We start from the raw sequence: 20,247 nt of genomic DNA, 5'->3' as shown, positions 1-20,247 counted from the left end.
CCCCCCCCCTGTGGGGGGCAGCCCGGACCGCGCCACCGGCACTGGAGAGAAGGGCAGGTTTTTAATTCAGGAGTGGGGGGGGGGGGCATGAGTGGGAGGCCGCTGGGGGCCGGCGAGGTGGGGGTTCTGACCCCAGGGAAGGCTGATGGAAGCCAGGCTTGTCTAGCTTCCGCTCTCCGGGCGCTGGGTCCCCCGGTCTCTGTCCTCCCTGGGAGAAGCAGACTTGTCCAAGGGCCTGGGGGCCCCCTGGCTGCCTATACAGAGGTCAGCCGGGCCTGGAGGCCAGGCTGCCTGTCCTGGGAAAGACGTCTGCCCTCCGTGTCTGGTGGTTGTACCCTGAGCAGGCACGCGGGTCCGCATCAGAAAGCCCCCCACCCTTCCCTGGCTCTTTTCCGACCCTCACGGGGGCCCGTACAGGTCAGCCAGCCGGGCGAAGCGGGGGCCCCAGTCCCGCAGGCAGCTGTAGTCCTGGTCCTCGTCCCCCAGGCTGGACAGGATGGAGCTCAGCGTCCCTGCCACAGAACCATCTCCCTCGTAGTCGTAGATGAGAGCTGTGTCATAGGGCGGGACACTGGGGTCACTGTCTGCCACCTCCAAGCCCTGCGGAGAGGCCCGGGAGAGCTCAGGATCCCTGCCGGCACCAAGCCCCGCCCCCAGCTCAGGCTGCAGCCCGCTCAGCCCGAGACCCCGAGGAGGGAGCCCCACCCCCAGCCCCGCGGGAAGAGGAGGGGGAGGGGCAGAGCCCCGAGTGCAGGCACCGTTGGGAGAGCCGCCCCACCTCCCTCTGGGCGGCTCTCTCCTTCCTTAGGGCTGGGGTACGTGAGGCTTCCTAACATCCCATCGGTGAGACCCCCGTTTCTGCCTTTCAAAGATTTTGCAAAGGGTTCTGTCCCGTCCGCCTCCGTCCGTCCTCTCACCCAAAGGGTCACACGCCCTCCTAACCGGGACCTGCACCTGGGCCTAACCCCTGCCCAGGCATCTGTAGGGGGCTTCCTCTGAATCAAGGCCTTTGCTTGCGGGCGGGTGTGGCGTCGGGCAGGCCGGCAGGCGGCACCCTCTGCTCCCCCACAGCCTATCCAACCCGGCCGCCTGCCTTCTGAGCCTCCCCCGCCTTGACTGCGAGAACTCGCCGATGCTGTGCCCACATAACTATGGTTCCGGGATGCGACTGACAGCTGCACCCTCAGCCTCGGGGCACGCTAACTTTTGTCGATCGGTGTCCAGTGCAAAGTGCCGCAGAGCGAGCTCCAACCCCCCCCCCCCCCCAGCTCAACCAGGCTCAGCGCGATCCGGGGCGGGGGTGGGGGGGCAGCTTCCTCTTCCAGGGGACCTGTGCCTGTGGTCCCCTGCACCTCCCCAGCCTCAGCCCCCTCTCAGATTGTCAGGGGTTCCCCAGAAGCTCAGCTGGGGTCCCCAGCAACAGACCCACTCTCCACAAATGGTGCGCGTCCGGAGGGTTCACAGAGGCGTGGGTGGGAGCCCCTACGTGCGTGTCCCCGTGCCTTTGCCCCTGTCTGCACACCTCCAGGGACACCTACATCATTGATGAAGTCAGCGATGTCAGCGGGGCTGGTGGGCAGCATGCGGGGTGGCTGGGGGCGCACTCGGCCGAACGGGGCATCTCGGCGCAGTGGCGGCCGTCCCAGGGGAGAGCACAAGGCCGCCAGCTCTGTTGGGTGGCGCAGCTGGTTGATGTCGTAAGCATCCTGGGGACACAGTAGGCAGAATTCAGCCCCGATCAATCACAGGGTGGGGTTTTGGTCCCAGGCACCCTGGTGGGATGAGGGGGGTGCGGGGGAAGGGAAGAGAACTTGTGGGGACACTCCCTCCTCCTGAAGGTGGGGTGAGGGGTGCTGGAGGGGGACCCACGGCCTAGGCTCTCAGGGACCCTTCCAACTGCTTAGCATTTCTAAACCACCACCTCCCCCAACGCCCTCCCCTCACCTGGTCCTCCTCCCCGCCCCCCTGCTCATCATAGTTCAGGATGTTGTCCCGGAGATCGTCCTGCAGTCCGTGCAGAAACCCTTTGTCCCCTGACTGCTGCCGGGACCGCGTGACGAGGGCGACCGGCAGGGCGAGCACTGGGCAGGAGAGGACAGATAGGAGGTGGTGGGTGCCCGGTCATCCAGCCGGGTCTGGATGTGTGGGGAGTGGGATCTGGTGGCATGGGGCCTTCGGGGGGTGGGGGGGGGGGGAAGGAAGGGAGGGTTAAGGTGGGGCGGGGCCTGCGAGGCGGAGTCAGGGCAGCAGGTGTCGGGACGCGGGCGCTCACAGAGCAGCAGGATGATGCTGGCCAGCACGATGACCAGGGCGCCCAGGCTAATGCCCATGCCTCCTGCCCTCCGGGCAGCGGCCCCCGGCAGACAGGCACCATCCGGGCCGCAGCGACACACCGTCACGTTCAGGGGCTGCTCGCGCTGCTGGGGCGGCTGCCCAGAGTCTCGGAGCAGCAGGCTGAGGCGGTGTAGACCCTCCCGGACCTGGTGCCGGAGCCGCAGGCGCGCGTGGCTCACTGCAGAGGGCGCCCAAGGTCAGCACGGGCCTCCCAACCTGACGCGCCCTGCCCCTGCCCCTCCAGGGCCCCTCCACGGCCCCTCCACGCCCCTTGATGCTGGGAGAAGCGGCCTGGTGGGTGAGGATCCCGAGACCTGGGGCCTCAGTTTCCCCATCCTCCCACTGAGCGTGACAGTTCCTGCCCCGCCCGAGGATGCGGCGGGAACCAGCAGGACCACGTTGCTGAGCGCCCCCCAGGTCTCAGGGCTGCACCCGCTGGCCGGTGTTTGGAAAAACTCACCGTTAACCTGGCTGACACTCCAGTTCCGGGTCAGCTCTGGGACACGGGGACTCAGCTGAAAGTGGAAGGGAGCCCCGTGCGGGGGCAGGTCCGCATCCGTGGCCCCCAGGAGAAGGCCAGAACCCTGATCTGGCTTGCTGCACACGCTACCAGATGGCGGGGACAGCTCAGGGGCGTGGTCATTGACCTCCAGGATCTCAATGGACAGGGTCCCGGTGGCCGTGCTGGGTGGGGAGGCTGCAGGCGGGAGAGGCCGGGTGGGCTCCTTGCCCTGCTGGGGCGGACTGCCCACCCGAGAATCGGCTCCGCAGCACGCGCAGCTCTCAGCCCTCGGGCAGCAGCAAGGATGCCCGGCCCGGGAGCCCTGGAGCCCAGGCACAGCTTGGCACTCACCATCGTCGTAGGCCAGGATGATGGCCCTGTACCAGCCATCCTTGAGGAAGGGAGAGGCCGGGCTGAGCACTCGCTGGGTCTGGATCTGACCCGTGGCTCTGTCCACCCGCAGCCAGTCGTCTGGGTCATAGTCCTTAGAGTAGCTGTTGGCCGAGGAGGGGACAGAGTGACCCTGAGCGGACACAGGACCCCTAGGGGTGTGGTCATACAGAAACACACATTTCCCACACGCGTGTGCACACACGCACCTCTGAAGCTAGGCCCCCAACTGCCCTGAGCTGGTGGTTTCTGTCCCAATTGACAGATGAGGAAACCGAGGCTCAGGGAAGGCAGGTGAGGCCCAGGGCCAGGGCCCCACGGCCAGTGAGTGCCACAGCCAGGCTTCAGCGCGTGGGCACCGTGGAGACAGACACAGATCCATAGGGCCAGGGCCGGGGGGACATCCAACACACGAAGGGCCGGCCTGCACACACCGGCTCACCAGAACGGACTGGGTGGCGTCGGTGGGCCAGCTAGCGCCCAGCCCGGCCTGCTGGGACGAGTTCACGCCGACACACACGTATGCACAGGGCTCGAGGCCCCAGGGACGTGCAGGGGTGTACACGGACAGACGTGCCCTCTACCCTCCGACCAGGGCTCTGACGGAAACCCTCCACCGTGCTCCGGGCCCCGGCTGGGCAGCGGACAAAGGAGGCCGTCGGCCCCCTCTGCCTCACCCCGGCGGCCCCCACCTGAGCCTCTGCAGCCGCTGCGTGTCAGGGTCTTGGGCAGAGAAGGTGGCCACGGGGGTTCCCGGGGGCACCCCCTCAGGCAGGCTGGTCCGCAGCGGGTTCTCCTGGAACACGGGCGCCTCGTTGACGTCCTGCACCCGCACGCTGACCCTGGCCTGGCCCCGCTCGGCCCTGGGGGCGGCCGCCTGCAGGGGGGCCTCGTTCTGCACCGCGACTCTCAGGTTGTACTGCTCACAGCTCTCGTAGTCCAGGGGCTGGGGGGGTGGGGACCGGGGGGGCGGTCGATCAGGACTCCGGGCCCCCCTCACGTTCGAGGTGCCCGGAGGCGGCTACAGGGCAGGGCGAGGCCCCCACAGTGGGACCGCGGCCCCTTCAGTCTCTCGTCACAGCCCCTACTCTCCCTGTCCCTCATTAGCCCTGCACAAATAAAAATTATTCAGGACCAAAAGTGGCAAAGAATAACGTAAAAATGACAGCTAGTCGTCACTCAGAATGAGTTTGTTAGGCGGCGTGTGACCAGCTTCGTGCGTCACTTGGTCAGGCGTCCTCCCCGGTGACTCAAGCAACGCTCGTCCGGGCACGCAGAGGGGGCTGGCACCTGGGGTTAAATTAACCTCTGCCACCTGCTGGCTTTAAATATCGTCCCGGATGACCCAAGCGGGGCTCGTCCGTAGCTCGCAGCCATCGAGAACAAAGCTGAGGTTTCCCTTTAGAGGAAAGACTCGGGTCCTGGGTTCCCAGCCCGCTGGGCCTGCAAACCCCCGTTTCCTGCAGTAACGCTCCTGTGCGTCAGCATCTGAGCAGCTCTGCACCCGTGTGTGCGTGTGTCTCCCGCTGCTGTCTCCTGGCTTCAGACCCGCCTGACACAGGTCTACACGGCACCCCACACCGCAAGAGGCAGCACTCCATCAATATCACCCGGGCTGTGGCCGGCCCCCGTGCCCCGGGGTCAGCGTGGCCTGTGCCCAGAACCCCAGCATTCCCGGGTCCCTTAGCATTCTGCTCTGCCCCAAACGGGTCCAGCAGCCAGACCCCAGCTGGGGAAGGCGTGCACCCCACTCACCTTCACCACAGACAGCACGCCCTCGTTGGTCTTGGGGTCTGTGCGGATAGCGAACTGTCCCTTGGGGTCGCCCTCCAGGATGGTGAACCTGGCTGCCCAGTTTGGGGAGCCCGGCAGGTCCCTGTCCTCCACCTGAAGCCGCCCCACGTCCACTCCGCTGACAGCCTCCGTGGCCTCCATGAAGAACTATGGAAGCCCGGCCCTCGTTACCGCCGGGGCTGCGGGGGCCGGGGGGTGACCCCGCGGGGGGACGCCCACCCCTGCTCCCTCCCTGCTGACTCCGCTGCCCGCCCCCCCCCCCCAGAGCCTCCCGAGCTTGTGGCCTTGGGAATCACGGCCCCCCAGGGGTCCCCATGAGGCCCTGTCTGCGGGCTCAGCTGCGCGCCAGGCGCCCTGTGTGCCGCCTTGTCCCGGAGGCTGGGGCTGGCTGCTCCGTCCCACGCGGCGGGGGCGGAGGGAAGGCTCCTTCCTGTTGCCCGAGGGCCACCGAGGGGTCTCGGTGGGACGCTTCCCCCCCAGGGTCTCCCCGAGCTTCTCTGTGTCTACGTGCGCACAAGCACCAGTCTAACCTGGGTTTCTGTGCTTGTCCTCAGACAAGTCCTTGTCTCTCTGTCGGGAGCCTGAGGAGGGAAGGACAGTCCCCAGCGTGGGTGTGGTCGGGGGCAGTACCTCGTCCCTGGTGAACCCAGGGGCGTTGTCATTGACATCCTCAAGGGTGATGATGGCTGAGGCCGTGGCGGTGAGCCCATCTCCAGACATGTCTGCCACCTGCAGGGTCAGATTGTACACGGCGACCACCTGGGGGCACAGCAATGCGCAGTCAGGGTCCCCGGTGGCCCCGTAGGGCCCGGTGGGGGGCGGCGTCGAGCAGACAGCACCGGGCTCAGCCTCACGGGAGAGCCCTGTGCGCATCACAAGCCCCAACACCCGGCCTTTTGCTCCCAAGCTCCGGGGCAAAATGTGCCGCCCGGCCCTCTGGGTCTGACAACACGACTGCCAGCCCAGACTATGCGTGGGCAAGAGGCCAGGCGTCGAGTTGGATGCGCATTCACGGAACACCACAGCACGCTGGAGCTGAACCAGCAAGCTGGGTCCCTGCCCTGAGGGGCCACTTCCAGTGGCAGAAAGAGGAACCGACGAAGGCCACCTGGTGCAGCAAGTGACTAGACAGAGCTGTGTGTGTAGCCACGGGGAAACCAAGGAGGGCTTCCTGGAGGTGCCGAAGCTGTGCGGCAGCCTGGCTGTGAGCGGCAGCAGGGGTCCCGCTGGAGGAAGAGCGTGCAAGGACAGAGAGTGGCTGTTACTCCAGAGCGCGACTGGCCAGTGTGGGGCCAGGTGGATGGCCTACCCCATGCCAGGAAGCCCGAAGGCTTGGCAGGCTCCGGGGTGGGGGCGGCTTTCGGCAGGACTCGTCAGGGCCAGGCACCGTACGGAGGGCCCTTCCCGCTCTCCTCGGACCTAAACCCACGACCAGCCACGAGACGCGGGTGTCCCAAGCTGGGTTTGTGTCCAGAGCCACTGGGAGTATCCACAGCAAGCGGGGGCTCCCTTCTGCCGTGTCGGGGGGAGCACGTAGGGTGGGCAAGGCTGGGCCGGAGGGCCCAGCTTGGAATGAGCCGCCCCAGGAGCCTCAGAGCGCCGAGAAGACGGGCAAGGGTGCAACCCTGGCGGCCCTGGCCCCCAGCCTTCATGGCGGTAGCCTCACCTCGCGGTCCAGACCCACTTGCACGGTGCGTATGTCCCCCGTGTGCTCATCGATGCTGAAGAGCTGGGGGCCGTCCTGCTCCAGAATGGAGTACCGCAGGGCCGCGTTGTCCGTTTCCGGGTCATCAGCGTCTGTGGCTTCGGCCCTGGTCACGTAGGTGCCTGGTGAGGACAGGGACGAGCAGGGAGGACACGTGTGGGTGCCAACCCCTGGCCCCAGGACACGCCTCGCCGTCCGTGGCCCACCGTGCCAGGTCCAGGCCCCCATTCGGTCTGTACGAACTTGAACATTTAAGCCGTCTGCCTTGCGCCGGCTGGAGGAGGAAGCAAGAGCGTCTGACATACACGTTCGATCGAGAGCTGACGCTTGTGTCCCCCAGACACGGAGACAATCCAGCAGGGGCTGAGAGCCCGGGCTCAGACGGGGCGGGGCGGGGGGAACCAGCTGGAAAGCGGGCCAGCTCCGAGCCAGCGGGAACGCCGAACTAACAGAAGTAGAGAGACGTGCAAACACAGGTGTGAGCAGCACACACGCAACACGTGTGCACACACGCACAACACACGCTCGTGTCTGCACACGGAAGCACGTCTCCCAGCTCTGTCTGCTGCCGCGGCCGAACAGCAGCCAATCTGACGAGCCTCCTGTTGGCCAAACACGGACAATGTGGGCATCAGAGCAATGGCTGCAGTGGATGGTAACCCACCGAAGAGTCAGACTCCGGAGGTCCAGAGTCGTAGAAACAAAAATAGCATCCGCAGGCACACATCCGCAGGGCAGAAAGCCCGCTGACAAAGGGGTGAAGGGACGATGGAAGTAGGAAACCACCACCCCCGCCCCTGCGAGAACGGACCCAGACAAGGACCACGAGCAGATGCTCACACCGGGGAATGGAAGTTTAAGGAGAAACAGAGAACGAGCACAGTCGCAGAGGATCTTCACAAGATGCCTGTTAATTACAGGGGGAAAATGGAAAAGTCACAGTGGAGGGGCGCCTGGGGGGCTCAGCCGGTTAAGTGTCTGACTCGGTTTCAGCTCAGGTCACGATCTCATGGTTCAGGGGATCGAGCCCTGCGTCTGGCTCTGTGCCGACCGTGCGGAACCTGCTTGGGATTCTCTCTCTCCCTCTCTCTCTGCTCCTCCCCTGCACTCTCACTCTCAAAATAATAAACTAAAAAAAAAAAAAAATCACAGTGGAGAAGCCCGGCAGACACCCCCTAAACAAGGCAAATCGAAGTCCACATCTCCAGGAACGGGACACACACTCCTGATAGGACACACTGAGGAGAACTGTGTTACCAGAGTGCAAATCCTGAATCCAACCACACAAACCCCATCCGGACAACCCATGTTCTTCAAAATAACTGAGTAAGTGCTTCAGAACGTCAGTGTTAGGACTAAGGAGGTGTGACGCTTGGACGGTGAAAACTACAAACGTTTCGGAAAGAAATTAAACCCAAGTAAACGGAAACACGTCCCACGTTCACGGACTGCGAGGTCAACGCTGTTCAGTGTCAGGACTGCCCAAAGTGATCTGCAGATTCTGTCTTCTCCATCAATGTCCTGAGGACAAGTTTCTTCGCGTAAATAGGAAAACCATCCTAAAACTCGTACGGAACCTCCAGGAAACCCAAACAGCCAAGAACACAGCGGGCGCACCCACACCGCCTGCCTTCAAAACCACCCCAAAGGTACGGGGATCATGGCAGTGTGCGGTGGCCACACAGACAGACGCGCGGGCCAGTGGGACAGGAAGTCCGGGAACAAACCCTGACGCAGGTGGCCAAACGACTTCCGGCCAGGGTGCCCAGACCGTGCAAGGGGGAAGAGGTCGGTCTTCCCGGCACCCGGCGCTGGGAAAACTGGGCGTCCCCAGCCCAGAGCACGCACCTGGACCCTCCCCTCACACCATCAGGCAAAAACTCAGTCCAAGCGGATCAAAGACCTACACGTAAGGCCCGAAACCGTAAAACTTGGAGGAACACGGAGGGCAAAAGTCTCGCGACACTGGATTTGGTTATGATTTCTGGACGGGACGCCAAAGGCACAGGCAACAGAAGGGAAGACGGACAAACCAGACTTGTGAACATTTTTAAATGTTCTGCGTCAAAAGACACTAGCAACGGGGTAAAAAGCAGTCCACGGGACGGGAGAAAACACTTGCAAATCGTGTCTCTGTGAAGGTCTACCCGGGATATATAGACAACCCCTAAAACTCAAAACGCAACTCAATTCAAAAATGGGCAAAGGGCTTGAATCCGCCTTTCTCCAGATAAAATATACAAATGGCCACAAAACACATGAAAAGGTGCTCGACATCAGCAGTCGTCAGGGAAACGCAAACCCACATCACGAGACGCCAGTTCACACCCACTGGGACGGCCATCATGAAAAACCGGAAGGCAAGTGTTGGCGAGGACACGGAGAAATGCGGCCCCACGCGTGGCTGGTGGGGTGTGAAATGGTGTAGCCGCCGTGGAAACAGCACGGAGGTCACTCAAATGAAACACAGAATCGCCGTGTGGTCCCTCAACTCCACTTCTGGGTTTATCCCCCAAGGAACCAAAAGCGGGAACGTGAACTCACGTCCGTAACATCACTCACGGTAGCCAAGGCGCGGAAGCCACCCAAGTATCTATCTACAGGAGGACGGACAACTGAAGCATGGTCTGTCCACACAATGGACTACTGTCCAGCTTTAAAAGGGAAGCAGATCCTGAACACGGATGAAGCTGGATGCCTGTGCTCGTGAGATGAGCCGTCACAGATGACAAATACTAGAAGGTTCCACTTATACGAGGTCCCTAGAGTATACAGATTTACAGAGGTGGAAAGTAGGTGGGAGCCAGGGTCTGGGGACTGGTGGTGGGGACAGCTGCACGACATTATGAATGTATTTTTTAAATGTTTATTTTTGAGAGAGAGAGAGAAAGAAGGAGACAGAGCACTAGCAGGGGAGGAGCAGAGAGAGGGAGACACAGAATCCGAAGCAGGTTCCAGGCTCTGAGCTGTCAGCACAGAGCCCGATCTGGGGCTTGAACCCATGAACTGTGATCTGAGCCAACGTCTGACGCTGAACCGACTGAGCCACCCAGGTGCCCCACGTTTGGAATGTATTTAACACCACTGAACGGTCCCCTTAAATATTGTTAGGATGGTAACACTTATGTGTATTTTTAGTGCAATAAAACTTTTTTGAAAAAAAAAACAAAACCACATCAGGGTCAGGAACGCCTAACGACTAAGGAACCGCTCCAGACGGAGGGGAACGAGCTTAGGAGGTGGAGCGGGACCATCGTCCCAACCTAATGGTGGAAACAAGCAGATAATCCACAAAGGCGCAAACATGATCAACGTCCCAACTCTGTTGCAATTCTTTTTAACTTTTTTGCAAGTCTGAAAGTATGCAAAAAGAAGTAAAAAAAAAAAAAAAAAAAAAAGGTCATTCTGAGTCTTGAAACACGAAGAAGGACGTGAAATAAACAGACGTGTGGGAGCACCTCCCACGAGTCCGCCCTTCCCAGCCTCTCAGGCGGAAGGCTGGCCTGGGATTGGACTCAAGCCCCTGGGACCAGAGCGGGAAGGCCTCTCCTGCCTGGAACAGGTCAGGCGAGCGAGGCCGTCCGGACAGGAGGTTGTGCCTTGTTTGAGATCGAGATGTAGGACTGAGAAACAAGGATGGACGTGTCTGGAACCAGGCTTACAGCATCGTGGTGAGGGTGCTAAATCCACGGAATTGTCCGTTTTTGACCGGTCAGTCCTGTTGTGTGTGGATTTCACCTCAGTGCAGCAGCAGCCTCCGTCCCAGCTCGGCCACCGTAAATCCTCACTGCATTTTGGAAGACGCTGGGGTGTGAAACTTACACTGAAACGGGAAGTGACTGCAAAGTCCCTACCCCTGGAGAGTCTGCTTGCTTGTTTTTGGACGCTCTGAAGGACCACTGAAAGACTTGCTGAAGTCCCCCCGGGCCTTCTGACGGACTCAGAGCCCCCCACGCCCGCCGCAGCCCCCCAGCCTCACCTGGCACTGCTCCCTCCAGCACCCGGCCGCTGAACGCCTCCTGCCTGAAGACGGGCCGGTTGTCGTTCTGATCCACAACCACGATCTCCAGGTCCGTGGGCTCCTCCAGGGTGGCTCCTCCCAGGTCCAGAGCAAAGGCCCTTAGCTAGCCAAGCAGAGAGCAGGGGCTGGTGCTGTGCTCCCCCGGTTTTGGTGGCCCCCACCAGGCCGTGCAAAGGGACGGCAAGTGCAGACCCGGTGTCCCGCTGGGGACACCAGTTTACACAGGGGAGAAAGGGCATGGGGTGGGGCGAGTGTGCAGCAGCGAGACCTCCCTGCCACCAGCCTGCTTGCCCACAGCAAGGGAGGGCAGCGCCTCACTTCCTCTCTCGCCTTGGCTGCCGGGAAGCTCACAGGTATGTTTTGTGTGCGACTGAAGGCACAGTCTCACTAGCGCTCCCACTCCGTCCCTTCTGCTAATCGGTGCAGGCTCCTCTTGGAGCTTAACGATCCCGTGAAACGGAAATTAAGCCACTTCCCTGCTTCTGGAGAGCGGGCATGGTATGGTGTCCAGGTAGGACCGTGGTCTCTGTCTGATAACTCTCTGTGTAAGGGAACCAAGAGCTCGTTCTCAAAGTCTGAACGAACAACGTTCAGGGCACGGCAAGAGCAAAGTCAGAAGCCTCCTCCTCCAGAGCAAACTTAAAACACTTTGGAGACTCCAGGCTCGGCAGGACACCGGACTCTGTGGGGAGTCAGGTTCCTCCCCCCTCCATGGCCTCTTGCTCCCTTCTCTCAAGCCTCAGGATCCCATGCCTCCGGGGCGGGGGGATCCCGTGCCACCTTCCCCGGAGAGTCAAGGGACACCTGCCTTGGGACGTGCCATCCCGTGGGCTTCTGCACAACGCCCCACCCCCACCACACATGGCCCAGCTGAGGCAAAACTGGGGCAAAACTACACCAGTGTCCAGTGGTGTTTTCCTGGAGGCTGACAGCGGCTCTGCTGGGGGCTGCCCAGTGCTGCTTCCCTGGGCAGGACCGAGCCCCGCCTCCATGGGGCCTCAGTTCGCTCATGCTCATCTGTTAAATGGGAACAGAACCCTGAACATCTTCTTTGGAATGCAGGTCCTATAGTCCCAAACCCCTGTCTGCACCTACCAATTAAGGACATGTGCCCTCAAGTCCCAACCCTGAGACCAGGAGCCTGGTGGTGGCAGGAGCCCCCCCCCCCCCCCCCGACTTTCCTGCCAGTGCTCCCCACAGCGGGCCCCACCCTGAAGCGGTCTGTCTTCTCCCGATCCAGCATGGCATTCAGGAACACCTTCCCCGTGAACTTGTCAATGGAGAACACGCCCTGGGGCTCCTCGTCCACACCGGGGCCCTGGATGCTGTAGATGACGCTGCCCAGTGGCTGCTTGTCGGACTTGATCTGCCAAGAAAGGAGCCCGGCTGGGGGAGGTGCCCCAAAAGGCAGGGTCCCTCCCTCTTCCTGGCCTTGACTCCTCCCCCAGCAGCTCGGCCTATGACCCCAAAGATGTGCTGCCCTCAGGGACCCTCCAGGGACAGCCCAGCCCCTGCTCTGCCCCCAGGGCTACCCCCCCCTCCCCCGTCTGTGCCCCCCTCACCTGCACCAGAGGGTACGGAAGACGCTTGTGGTTCTCGGATACACTGATGGGGGGGATAACCCAGGCTCTTCGTACACGGCCTGGGGCAGGTGCCCGGTGCCAGGGGTACAGGGTACTGGGCCTCCTCTGCCCAGGGACCCCCAATGACAGGCCCAGGCTCTGCAACAAAGGCACAATTAGCTGTCAATTACATAGCACGCAACCCCAGTGAGCCCGGCCGCAGAAAAGCGAACCCACCATAACCTTGGCCCCCATCAGAGCCCTGAGCTCATGGTCCTGGGAGACCCCACAGCCACACCCCAAGGCTGGAGCCCCCAAAGCCCTGCATGTGTCTCCTGTCGTCTCCTGGGAGCCCCTGCGGCCAGAGCTGCCCCAGGCCTGGTGGATGTTCCCTGACCGGCCGGCCGAAGCGAGGCTGCCGGGCCCCCACCTCCTCCCGGAGTGGCCCAAGGGAGGCGCAGGCACCGGGCCTTGGAGAGCATGGGGTGCTCAGGGGGCAGACGGAGCCAGAGTGACGAACGAGGCAGCTGCTGGCCACAGCTGCCAGGGGGAGGCTCCCAGGGACGCTTCGTGGGAGAAGACTGTGGCTAACAGGGTGTGGCCACCCTTCCCCTCTCCCGCAAATGCTTCCCGGAAGCGGGTGCTCGCGGAGGCCCTACAGGCGGTCGGAAGGGGCTTCTCCAGGCTGCTCTGTGGGATTGCAGGCTCAGCCCGTTTCCAGGGTTTCAGCAGGGCCTGCAAACTTACCCGACCTCACCGTGCAGACTGGCCTAGCTGCTGGGGGTTCGCAGGGCCCAAGGGGCTGAAACGGGACCACAGCACCGGGTGCCGACCCCCTGCTTTCCTCCCAACCACGGGGCCAGTGGTAGGGTTCACACCACTACTCCTGGGATCCTCAGGGCCCTGGGGGTGCTCCCTCCTCTTTCTCCACACACTCGGGGGGGGGGGCCGGGGGCTGCCAAGGGAAGATGGGGAGCACGTGGCAGCTGTGCTCACCCCCTCCTCCGCAGGGGCGGGTGGGGGCATGACACAGCTCAGGCCCTTCCCTGGGCCAGCTTTTGGGCTCAGAACTGGGGCCATCAGGGAGCATGGTGGGAGGAGGGCACCCGTCAGAAGTCTCTCGAGACCCGCTGGCCGCTCCCCGTAGTGACCACAGGTAGCCCCACCTTCCCAGTTCAGGTGGGGAAACCAAGGCCCAGAAAAGGCACCGTCCCATGAGTCAGGGGCGGGCTGGCGGCACAAACACATCCCGAATTTCCCGGCCCTGGTCTCCGCGCCAGGCTCTTCAACAGGGTGCCGGCTGGTCTGAGTGTGGGACCGGGCACTGTGGCTGGCTGGGCACAGGGGCTCTGGTCCAGGGGCACAGGGTCCCGCTGGATTTGGTGAGAGATGGCGGCACCTGGGGTGGGGTCTGGGGGAGGGGCTCGGTCACGCGCTGGGACCCAGCTGCCTTTGGGGGTTGGAGAAGGCACCCTCTGAGGCTGCTCGGGCCCCGCCCCCCCCCCCCCCCCCCCACTGGCAGCTGCCCCCTGCCCTGCCCCCCCTCAAACCCAAGGCAGGACAGGCTGGCTGGGGGCATGCAGAGTGGACACCCCCTCCCAGACGCCAGCCCTCTGTGCTCTAGGGATGACCCTAGAAGCTCTCTGGCCCCACCCAGGGTCTCCGGGCCCTGGGTCCTTCTGGAGGAGGCGCTCCCTTTTAGCTAAGGTGGACAGGGTGGCTCCCTGGCTGCCCTGTGCCGCCTCGACACCGTGAGCTCACCCCCCAGCCTCCGTCTGGGGCCTCGCAGTCCGTGGAGAGCGGGCATGGGACGGGGTGGTCTCGTGGCCTCAGAAGACAGGCATCAGGGACGAGTGAGGGGGGTGCTCTGGGTGGGATGGGACAGGGGCAGGAAGGAGATGCCAGCTGCTGTCCCGCGTAACCCTCCGCTCTGCTCCCTGGCACCTTCACCGCCCAGGGCCAGCACACAACGCTTTCCACACGCTTTGCTCGCAAAACAGCAGTAACATTCACATGACAGCTGAGCTCTCCTTGTGGCCCCAAGCCGGGTCCCCAGGCCTGGAATCGTCCCCCTCCTCCTCCTCCTCCTCCCCTGAAATCCCAGGGGCAGTGTCACCTGCAGGGGCCTGGAATCTGCGAGGCAGCGAACGTGGTTTATAAAAAGGACCAAGCTCCCGGCCAGGCCCCCAAGCTACCCCAGCCCGACGGACCGGCAGTGCCTGGGGCGGCTCGGGCTTCGCGCCAAACCCACAGAGCACAAACCCTTCCAGGTCAGCACCGTGTTCCCGCCAAGCAGAGCCCTGCTGGCCTGTCACCGTGCTAGCGGGGACAGCATCTGTTTCCTAAGCATCCCGAGGGCGGCACGGGGCTCAGCGTCCGCCTGTCTCAGCCCTTTCTGCCCTCCCTAGGCCTTCCCTCAGCCCTCACCCCCCCTAGGAACGAGCGCTGTCTGGTTTCACAGTCACCCAGAGTAGGGCTCAGAGCGGCTGAGCCACTGGCTCAAGCCCACACGGCCAGAGAGCAGCAGAGGTGGGGCCCACAGGGAAACCAGTTTCTGAGCTCCGTCGCTCCCAGGAGCGCCTTCCCCACCCGGCCTCAGCGTGGGGAGGTGGACAGGACTGGGGGTGCAGGCGGGGGCCGGTCCGCAGGGGGGCTAGCCCCTGATCTCAGGCTCTTGGAGGAATGCTGGGGGACACACTCTGCCCCGTGCAGCCCACCACAGAGCCTCCGGCCGCCCCTCACCCCCGTCTCTGCCAGCGGCCTTGGCTTACGCCGCAGCATGCCCAGCAGCGCGGTGCGGGGCTGGTGCGGTCGTGGCAGAGCCTGGGGCTCCACGGCCCAAGTTCAGGAGGTCAGCAGAAGCCACAGAACCTTGGCAGGGACCCCCTGCCCAGATCAGAGGCTGCGGTGGGTGGGGCGGCTGGGCCGGGCCACAGCCCACTTCCGCCGGCCAGCCCGGGTCCTCCCACCTCCCCCTTCCCAGAAGACAGACGTGGCCGGCTGGGGGAGGGTCTGGGAGCTGCCCGGGGACCATGGGACATCTGGGGCCACGACGAAGCCACACGGACAAAGCCAGCTCACACAGACCCCCGCATGTGGGCAGAGCGAGAAGGCACCACCGAGTGGACGCGGGCTCCCCTCTGCCGTCCACCGTGCTGCTCCCACGCCCAGCCACAACCAATGGGTGTGACGACCCCAGTTCCCCCAAGTGAGGCCCAACGATACCCCCGTGCTCATCCCTGGCCTTTGCCTTAACCAAGAACCGAGAGAATAGTCTGGAAGCCCTGGAGACACCAGGGCCACTGTCCCTCCCCGGGGCCCGCCCCCAGCCCAACACCCAACCCCAGCGGCTGAGTAACAAAGCCCCCCACCGCCCCTGTAGGAATCCGTTCTGCCTGGCGTGGCCCACAGGGCCCTCTGCTTCTCTCCACCAGCCCACGGTGGGTTCGGAACAAAGAATTCTAAGCCACGGTGTAGTCTCCCCGGAGCCTGGGAAGAGAGCTGGGTGCTCCCCCACCCCGGGTAGAGAAGCCGTGGACCGGGAAGGCTGGGCGGGAAGTGAGGACGGCCTGCTTCGTGTCCTGGAGCTGCTGGCCTCTAGGGGCCCCTGGGGCTCCCTAAAATCACTGCTGAGATTCAGACGGCAGGCAGCAGGCCTGAGCTCGGGTTGGACTTTTGCTCCCGTGGCCCAGCTTCCTGGAACCCTGTCCACCGTCGTGTCGCGACTGCATTAGGGGAAGGGAACATGCCCTGCTACCCCGTCCGGTGTCACTGGGGGAACCTTACAAAACGTAGCTGCAGACGTGAGCTCGAGTGAGAGGTTCCGGGGTTAATCCCACACTTGTGTGAGTGGAGACCCCTCCAACGGTGCCTTTGGCTCAAGGTTTCATGATCTAGGAAGCGGGTGGGAGGCCTGGAGCCTGGCGGAACGGGGCGGCAGGGGCCCGGGGCGGGGGGGTCTGCCCGGGCGGAGGGAAGAGCTCCCGGTGTGCACCCCCGCAAGCCTCCCAGGCCCGAGCCCCTTCTGCCCAGGCTGGAATCCGCACCACCCCGTTCCTGGACGGCCTGGCCGGCAGCAGGCATGCCAGGAATGGGCCCAGCTGTTGCCCCGGCCCAGAGAGGCCCCTGCACGTCTCCTGAGGCGCCAAAGTAAGGGGGTGAGAGAAGCAGCTGTTTCCCACCCCCCACCCCCACCCCCCAGCATCCCCCTTGCAGGGACAGGTTCTGCCACGTGAGGGCCACTCTGCTCCGGGGCTGCCCTGTCCACCCGGGGAAGAGAATGGTCCAGGAGCCGGCTGCCCTCTGCCGCCCCAGCTACTGTCATATTAACGTGACTAGAGAACGTGGCCTGCGTCAGCCTGTTCCACGGCCCTGTTCCACGGCCTTTCCCACATTGCCTGTGGGGGCCTTCACACGTCCAAGTCCCCAGGAGTACAGCCAAGGCCTCACCTTCCTTCCAGAAACCGTGTGGCTCACCAGCTTGCCCCAAATCATCCAGGCTCCGCCACCCCCCACCCCTGCCCCCCCAAGGGCAGGGCCAGCTATGGGGGCACTGAGGGCCCGGGGAGGGGCCCAAGGGCCCAGCTCTGAAAGTACACACTCTAAGCCCCCTAGGTGAGATTTTAGGGGACACAGGCGGGGGAGGGGTGTGCCTTGTCCCAAAGGCACAGTCAGCACCAGATCAATGCAGAGCCCTGTGTTGGGGCCCCTCCTGAGCCAGCCCTGCCTCGCCCGGGGCCAGCCGGGGGTCTCGGGAGCTCACAGAGGTGGAGGAAGGGATGTCCAGGAGGCAGCCATCAGCTGCCATGTGGCTCGACAGGAGAGGACAAAAGTCTGAAAGCTGAGCTGGATGGGGGAGGGGTGGGTAGGGCCCCGACACGGATGTATTTTGGGGGGGGGTCTAGGAAAAGCTCCCCTCATGCGCTAATCTGAGCCACATCGAGTACAGAACTTGTGTCCAAGCCCCATTGGCTGATCCCCCCAAATCCCCAAAGCCTCCAGCTGTGTGCAGGGGTCATTCCGCAAGAGCCCCAGGGAGGGGACCTCCCCTGCTGCAGAGCCACCCCAAACCCAAAAGAGCAGGTCTCCGTCATGTGCCTGCCCAAAGTACTGGGTCTGGTGCAGGGTGGGGGTGGACCACTGCTCCTACGGCAAGTGGGGAGGGGGCATCAGAGGCGTGGAGCCTTCTGGAGTGGACCCCAGTGTGTGGGGGCATACGGTCCTGTGGGAGGGCGCACAAGAAGACTGTGCACGGTGCGACCTCCCAGCAGAGGGCTGGGGGAGCCCAGGCCCAGGTGGGCCCAGAGGCAGGGGTGCAGGTGACCAGAACAAGGGGTGCCGGGTGTCCTGAGGCCCAGTTGCTGGGCGGGGGGGGGGGGGGGGGGGGGGGGGGGGGGGGGGCGGGGAGGGGGTCCAACTGGAGGGCATCTGACCAGCTTCCAGCCACAGCTGGAAGATCTTTGGGAGTCAGGGGGACTCAAGAAGCCCAGAGTGGGTGCTGGGAAACTTGACTGTCCTCACCAGTGTCTGGGACCCAAACAGCAAGCACCTATGGGCACTCGCCAAGCCCTCGAGCTCATTACCTGTCAAGTATAAGGCAAATAAAGGTCCTCTATTATGCACAATGTCCCCACCACTGCCCGGCCCTGGCCTCTGGCCTGTGACCCTGACTCAGTCTGCTCCCCAAAGGCAGGCCACGGCTCCACTCCCAGGCTCGGAGTAGTGCCTGCCCCGTCCAAAGGGCCACTCGGCCCAGGACTCGAGGAGATGTGGCCCCCTCCCAGGGGGTGCCCATGGTGGGGAGAGGGGCAGTGGTCTGTGCCTCCTTCTATCCTGCCCCGCTCCCAGCTCGGAGAGACCAGGGAACTGGGGCCAGGGGGGGAATGTGGGGGTGTGGGCTGTGTGCCAGGGGCCTGGCTCCCAGGGCACTCCCAGGGGAGAGTGGATTCCTGGAGGGCAGAGCCCGCAGCTGCCCCTGCCGGCGGGACACAGGGTGGAGATGCCTCGGACTCCACTCACCAGGGTCACCAACCAGGGTCACCTGCCTACCCAGCAGGAGCGTCAGGGAACCGGCCTACCAGCTCGTCCAACTGGGGTGCTCCTGCTGCCCCCCCCTCCCTGGCTCTCACCACAAGTCGGGCAGGGTTGAGGGGGGCACCTCCAGGGGAAGGACCGGCCTGCTAGGTGGTCTCCGGGCGGCCACCCAGCTTGGCTCCCCGTCCAGTTCAGTCGGAGACGGTTACCCTTTGCCTCCGGACCCCGCTGGGGCACAGAACGCCCTGGACAGAGCTGCCCACCGGGCACCCTCAGCTCACGGGTCCTCCAGAGGCGGCCAGAGCCAGTGGTCCCCGGGAGCGTCCCACTGTAAGCCGTAGGGCAGGGGGCAAGGGACTCCGCGCGGCCAGACGCCTTACCTGGGCCAGCAGCCCGAGGGCGACGAGGAGTGCGGCGTCCATGGGCCGGCGGAGCGGGGGCCGAGTGTCGGGCCGGCAGCCTCCGGCTCGGACACAACGCGGGCTGAGTGACAGCACAAGTGCGCGGGCGGGGGCCCCGAGTGAGTGACAGCACATGTGCGGGGGCGGAGCAGGAGGCCGGGGGCGGGGCCTGGGGCTGAGCGGCAGCACGTGTGCGCGGCGGGAGGCGGGGCCTGAGTGACAGCACGTGTGCGGGGGCGGAGCCAGGGCCTGCGGCTGAGCGGCAGCACGTGTGGGCGGCGGGGCGGGGCGGAACCGGTCCGGAGGCGGCTGTCCAGGGCGGCAGAGCCCCGGGAGTCCAGTAGTAAGAAGAGGAAGCCGGCAAAAAAGGCGGAGGTGGGTGGGGGCTGGGCTGGGAGCCAGAGTGGATCGATTCGTCCATCCACTAATTTTTACGTTGCAGCTCCGTGAATTCACCAGACACACTCTTGCCTCAGGGCCTTTGCACTGGCTGTTTCCGCTGCCCCTAGTGCTCTTCCCCTGGCTATCCCGGAGGCGTGTTGCTTGCCGCCTTGAGGGCTTTGTCTGATGGCAACCCCTGAGCACCCTATCGGGCACTGGCACCTACCTGCCCATCTTAGGTCACAGTCTCTCGCACTGGGGTGGGGCTCCCCTGTGGCTGAATTGTTTCTGTGGATCCTCAGGGCTAGCACAGAGGAAGGCCTGTGGGTTGGCCCTCCCCACCCCAGCCGCAGCCCTCCCTCCCCCCCCCCCCCCCCCCCCCCCCCCCCCCCCCCCCCCCCCCGTGGCCTCCTGTTCTGGGGCTGCTCTCCTCTTCAAGACCTGCGCCCCTGGTGTGTGTGCGTGTGTCGCTCACAGGCCCAGCACACAGTAACGGAGGGTGGAGAGCTCAGGACGGAGGAAGGACCCTAGGAGCTAACACACTGCCCTCCGAGCAGGAGGGGGTGGGGGATGTCCAGGGAGCCTGGGTCTTCTCTGTGGCAGGGGCGGGTCCTCCGCGCTCCTGTCCAGATCGTGGGCCGTGGAGCAGGTGTGGCACCATCTGTGCCCTTGGCCTGCTTGGAAGGAGGCCAGGCCGCCTGAAGGAGACTCTGGCAACGTGTCCCTGGCACTCACTGCTCCGAGGCGGGGAGTCAGAGAGGGGGCCTTTCCATCTCCAGGCTCTGAGACCCTGGGCCTGGGGAGCAGCCTCTAAGGGCCACTGTAAGGGTAGGGCTAACCTATAGCCTTAAGAAATAACAGCTTTGTTTTAACACTATAGGTTAAGAGAGAACAGCCTTACCCTATCAATCAAGGGATGGATTAGGAGTGATTGGATTGGGGCAAGGGCCTGTTTGAACTGTTTCCACCTGGGAACTATTCCTTTGTTCTGTTCCCAGGTGAGAATAAGACGATGTGGTCGGCTATAAAAACTCTGTACCCCGGCTGTTCGAGGCTGCACTCTGGTCAAGAGTGTCGGTCCCGATCGATCGGTTTGCCTTGCCTCTCGTTGCAGTAAACTTTGT

General features: G+C 63.7%; 1 protein-coding gene and 1 long non-coding RNA gene across 2 annotated transcripts; one reads left to right on the top strand and one right to left on the bottom strand.

Annotated features, from left to right (window-relative positions):
- Positions 1-94: 94 nt before the first annotated feature.
- Positions 95-18,796, bottom strand: CDH15 (cadherin 15). Its single transcript, XM_042920426.1, has 14 exons — positions 18,722-18,796; positions 12,309-12,467; positions 11,957-12,112; positions 10,705-10,849; positions 6,687-6,847; positions 5,651-5,779; positions 4,982-5,167; positions 3,919-4,172; positions 3,188-3,330; positions 2,795-3,031; positions 2,273-2,512; positions 1,945-2,081; positions 1,539-1,706; positions 95-600 (listed from the first exon to the last, which is right to left on the bottom strand). Exons 1-14 carry the CDS (start codon positions 18,761-18,763, stop codon positions 400-402), a joined length of 2,358 nt encoding a protein of 785 aa, XP_042776360.1. The 5' UTR covers positions 18,764-18,796; the 3' UTR covers positions 95-399.
- Positions 1,817-3,952, top strand: LOC122208959. The gene is made up of 3 exons (XR_006197383.1): positions 1,817-2,109; positions 2,351-2,530; positions 3,492-3,952. It is a non-coding gene; the product is annotated as an uncharacterized LOC122208959 (long non-coding RNA).
- Positions 18,797-20,247: the final 1,451 nt, after the last annotated feature.

This window comes from Panthera leo, chromosome E2 (assembly GCF_018350215.1).
Source record: "Panthera leo isolate Ple1 chromosome E2, P.leo_Ple1_pat1.1, whole genome shotgun sequence".
NCBI classification, from domain to species: Eukaryota; Metazoa; Chordata; class Mammalia; order Carnivora; family Felidae; genus Panthera; species Panthera leo.
The sequence above is the reverse complement of the archived record's forward strand: the minus strand, read 5'-3'. Positions and strand labels throughout refer to the sequence as shown.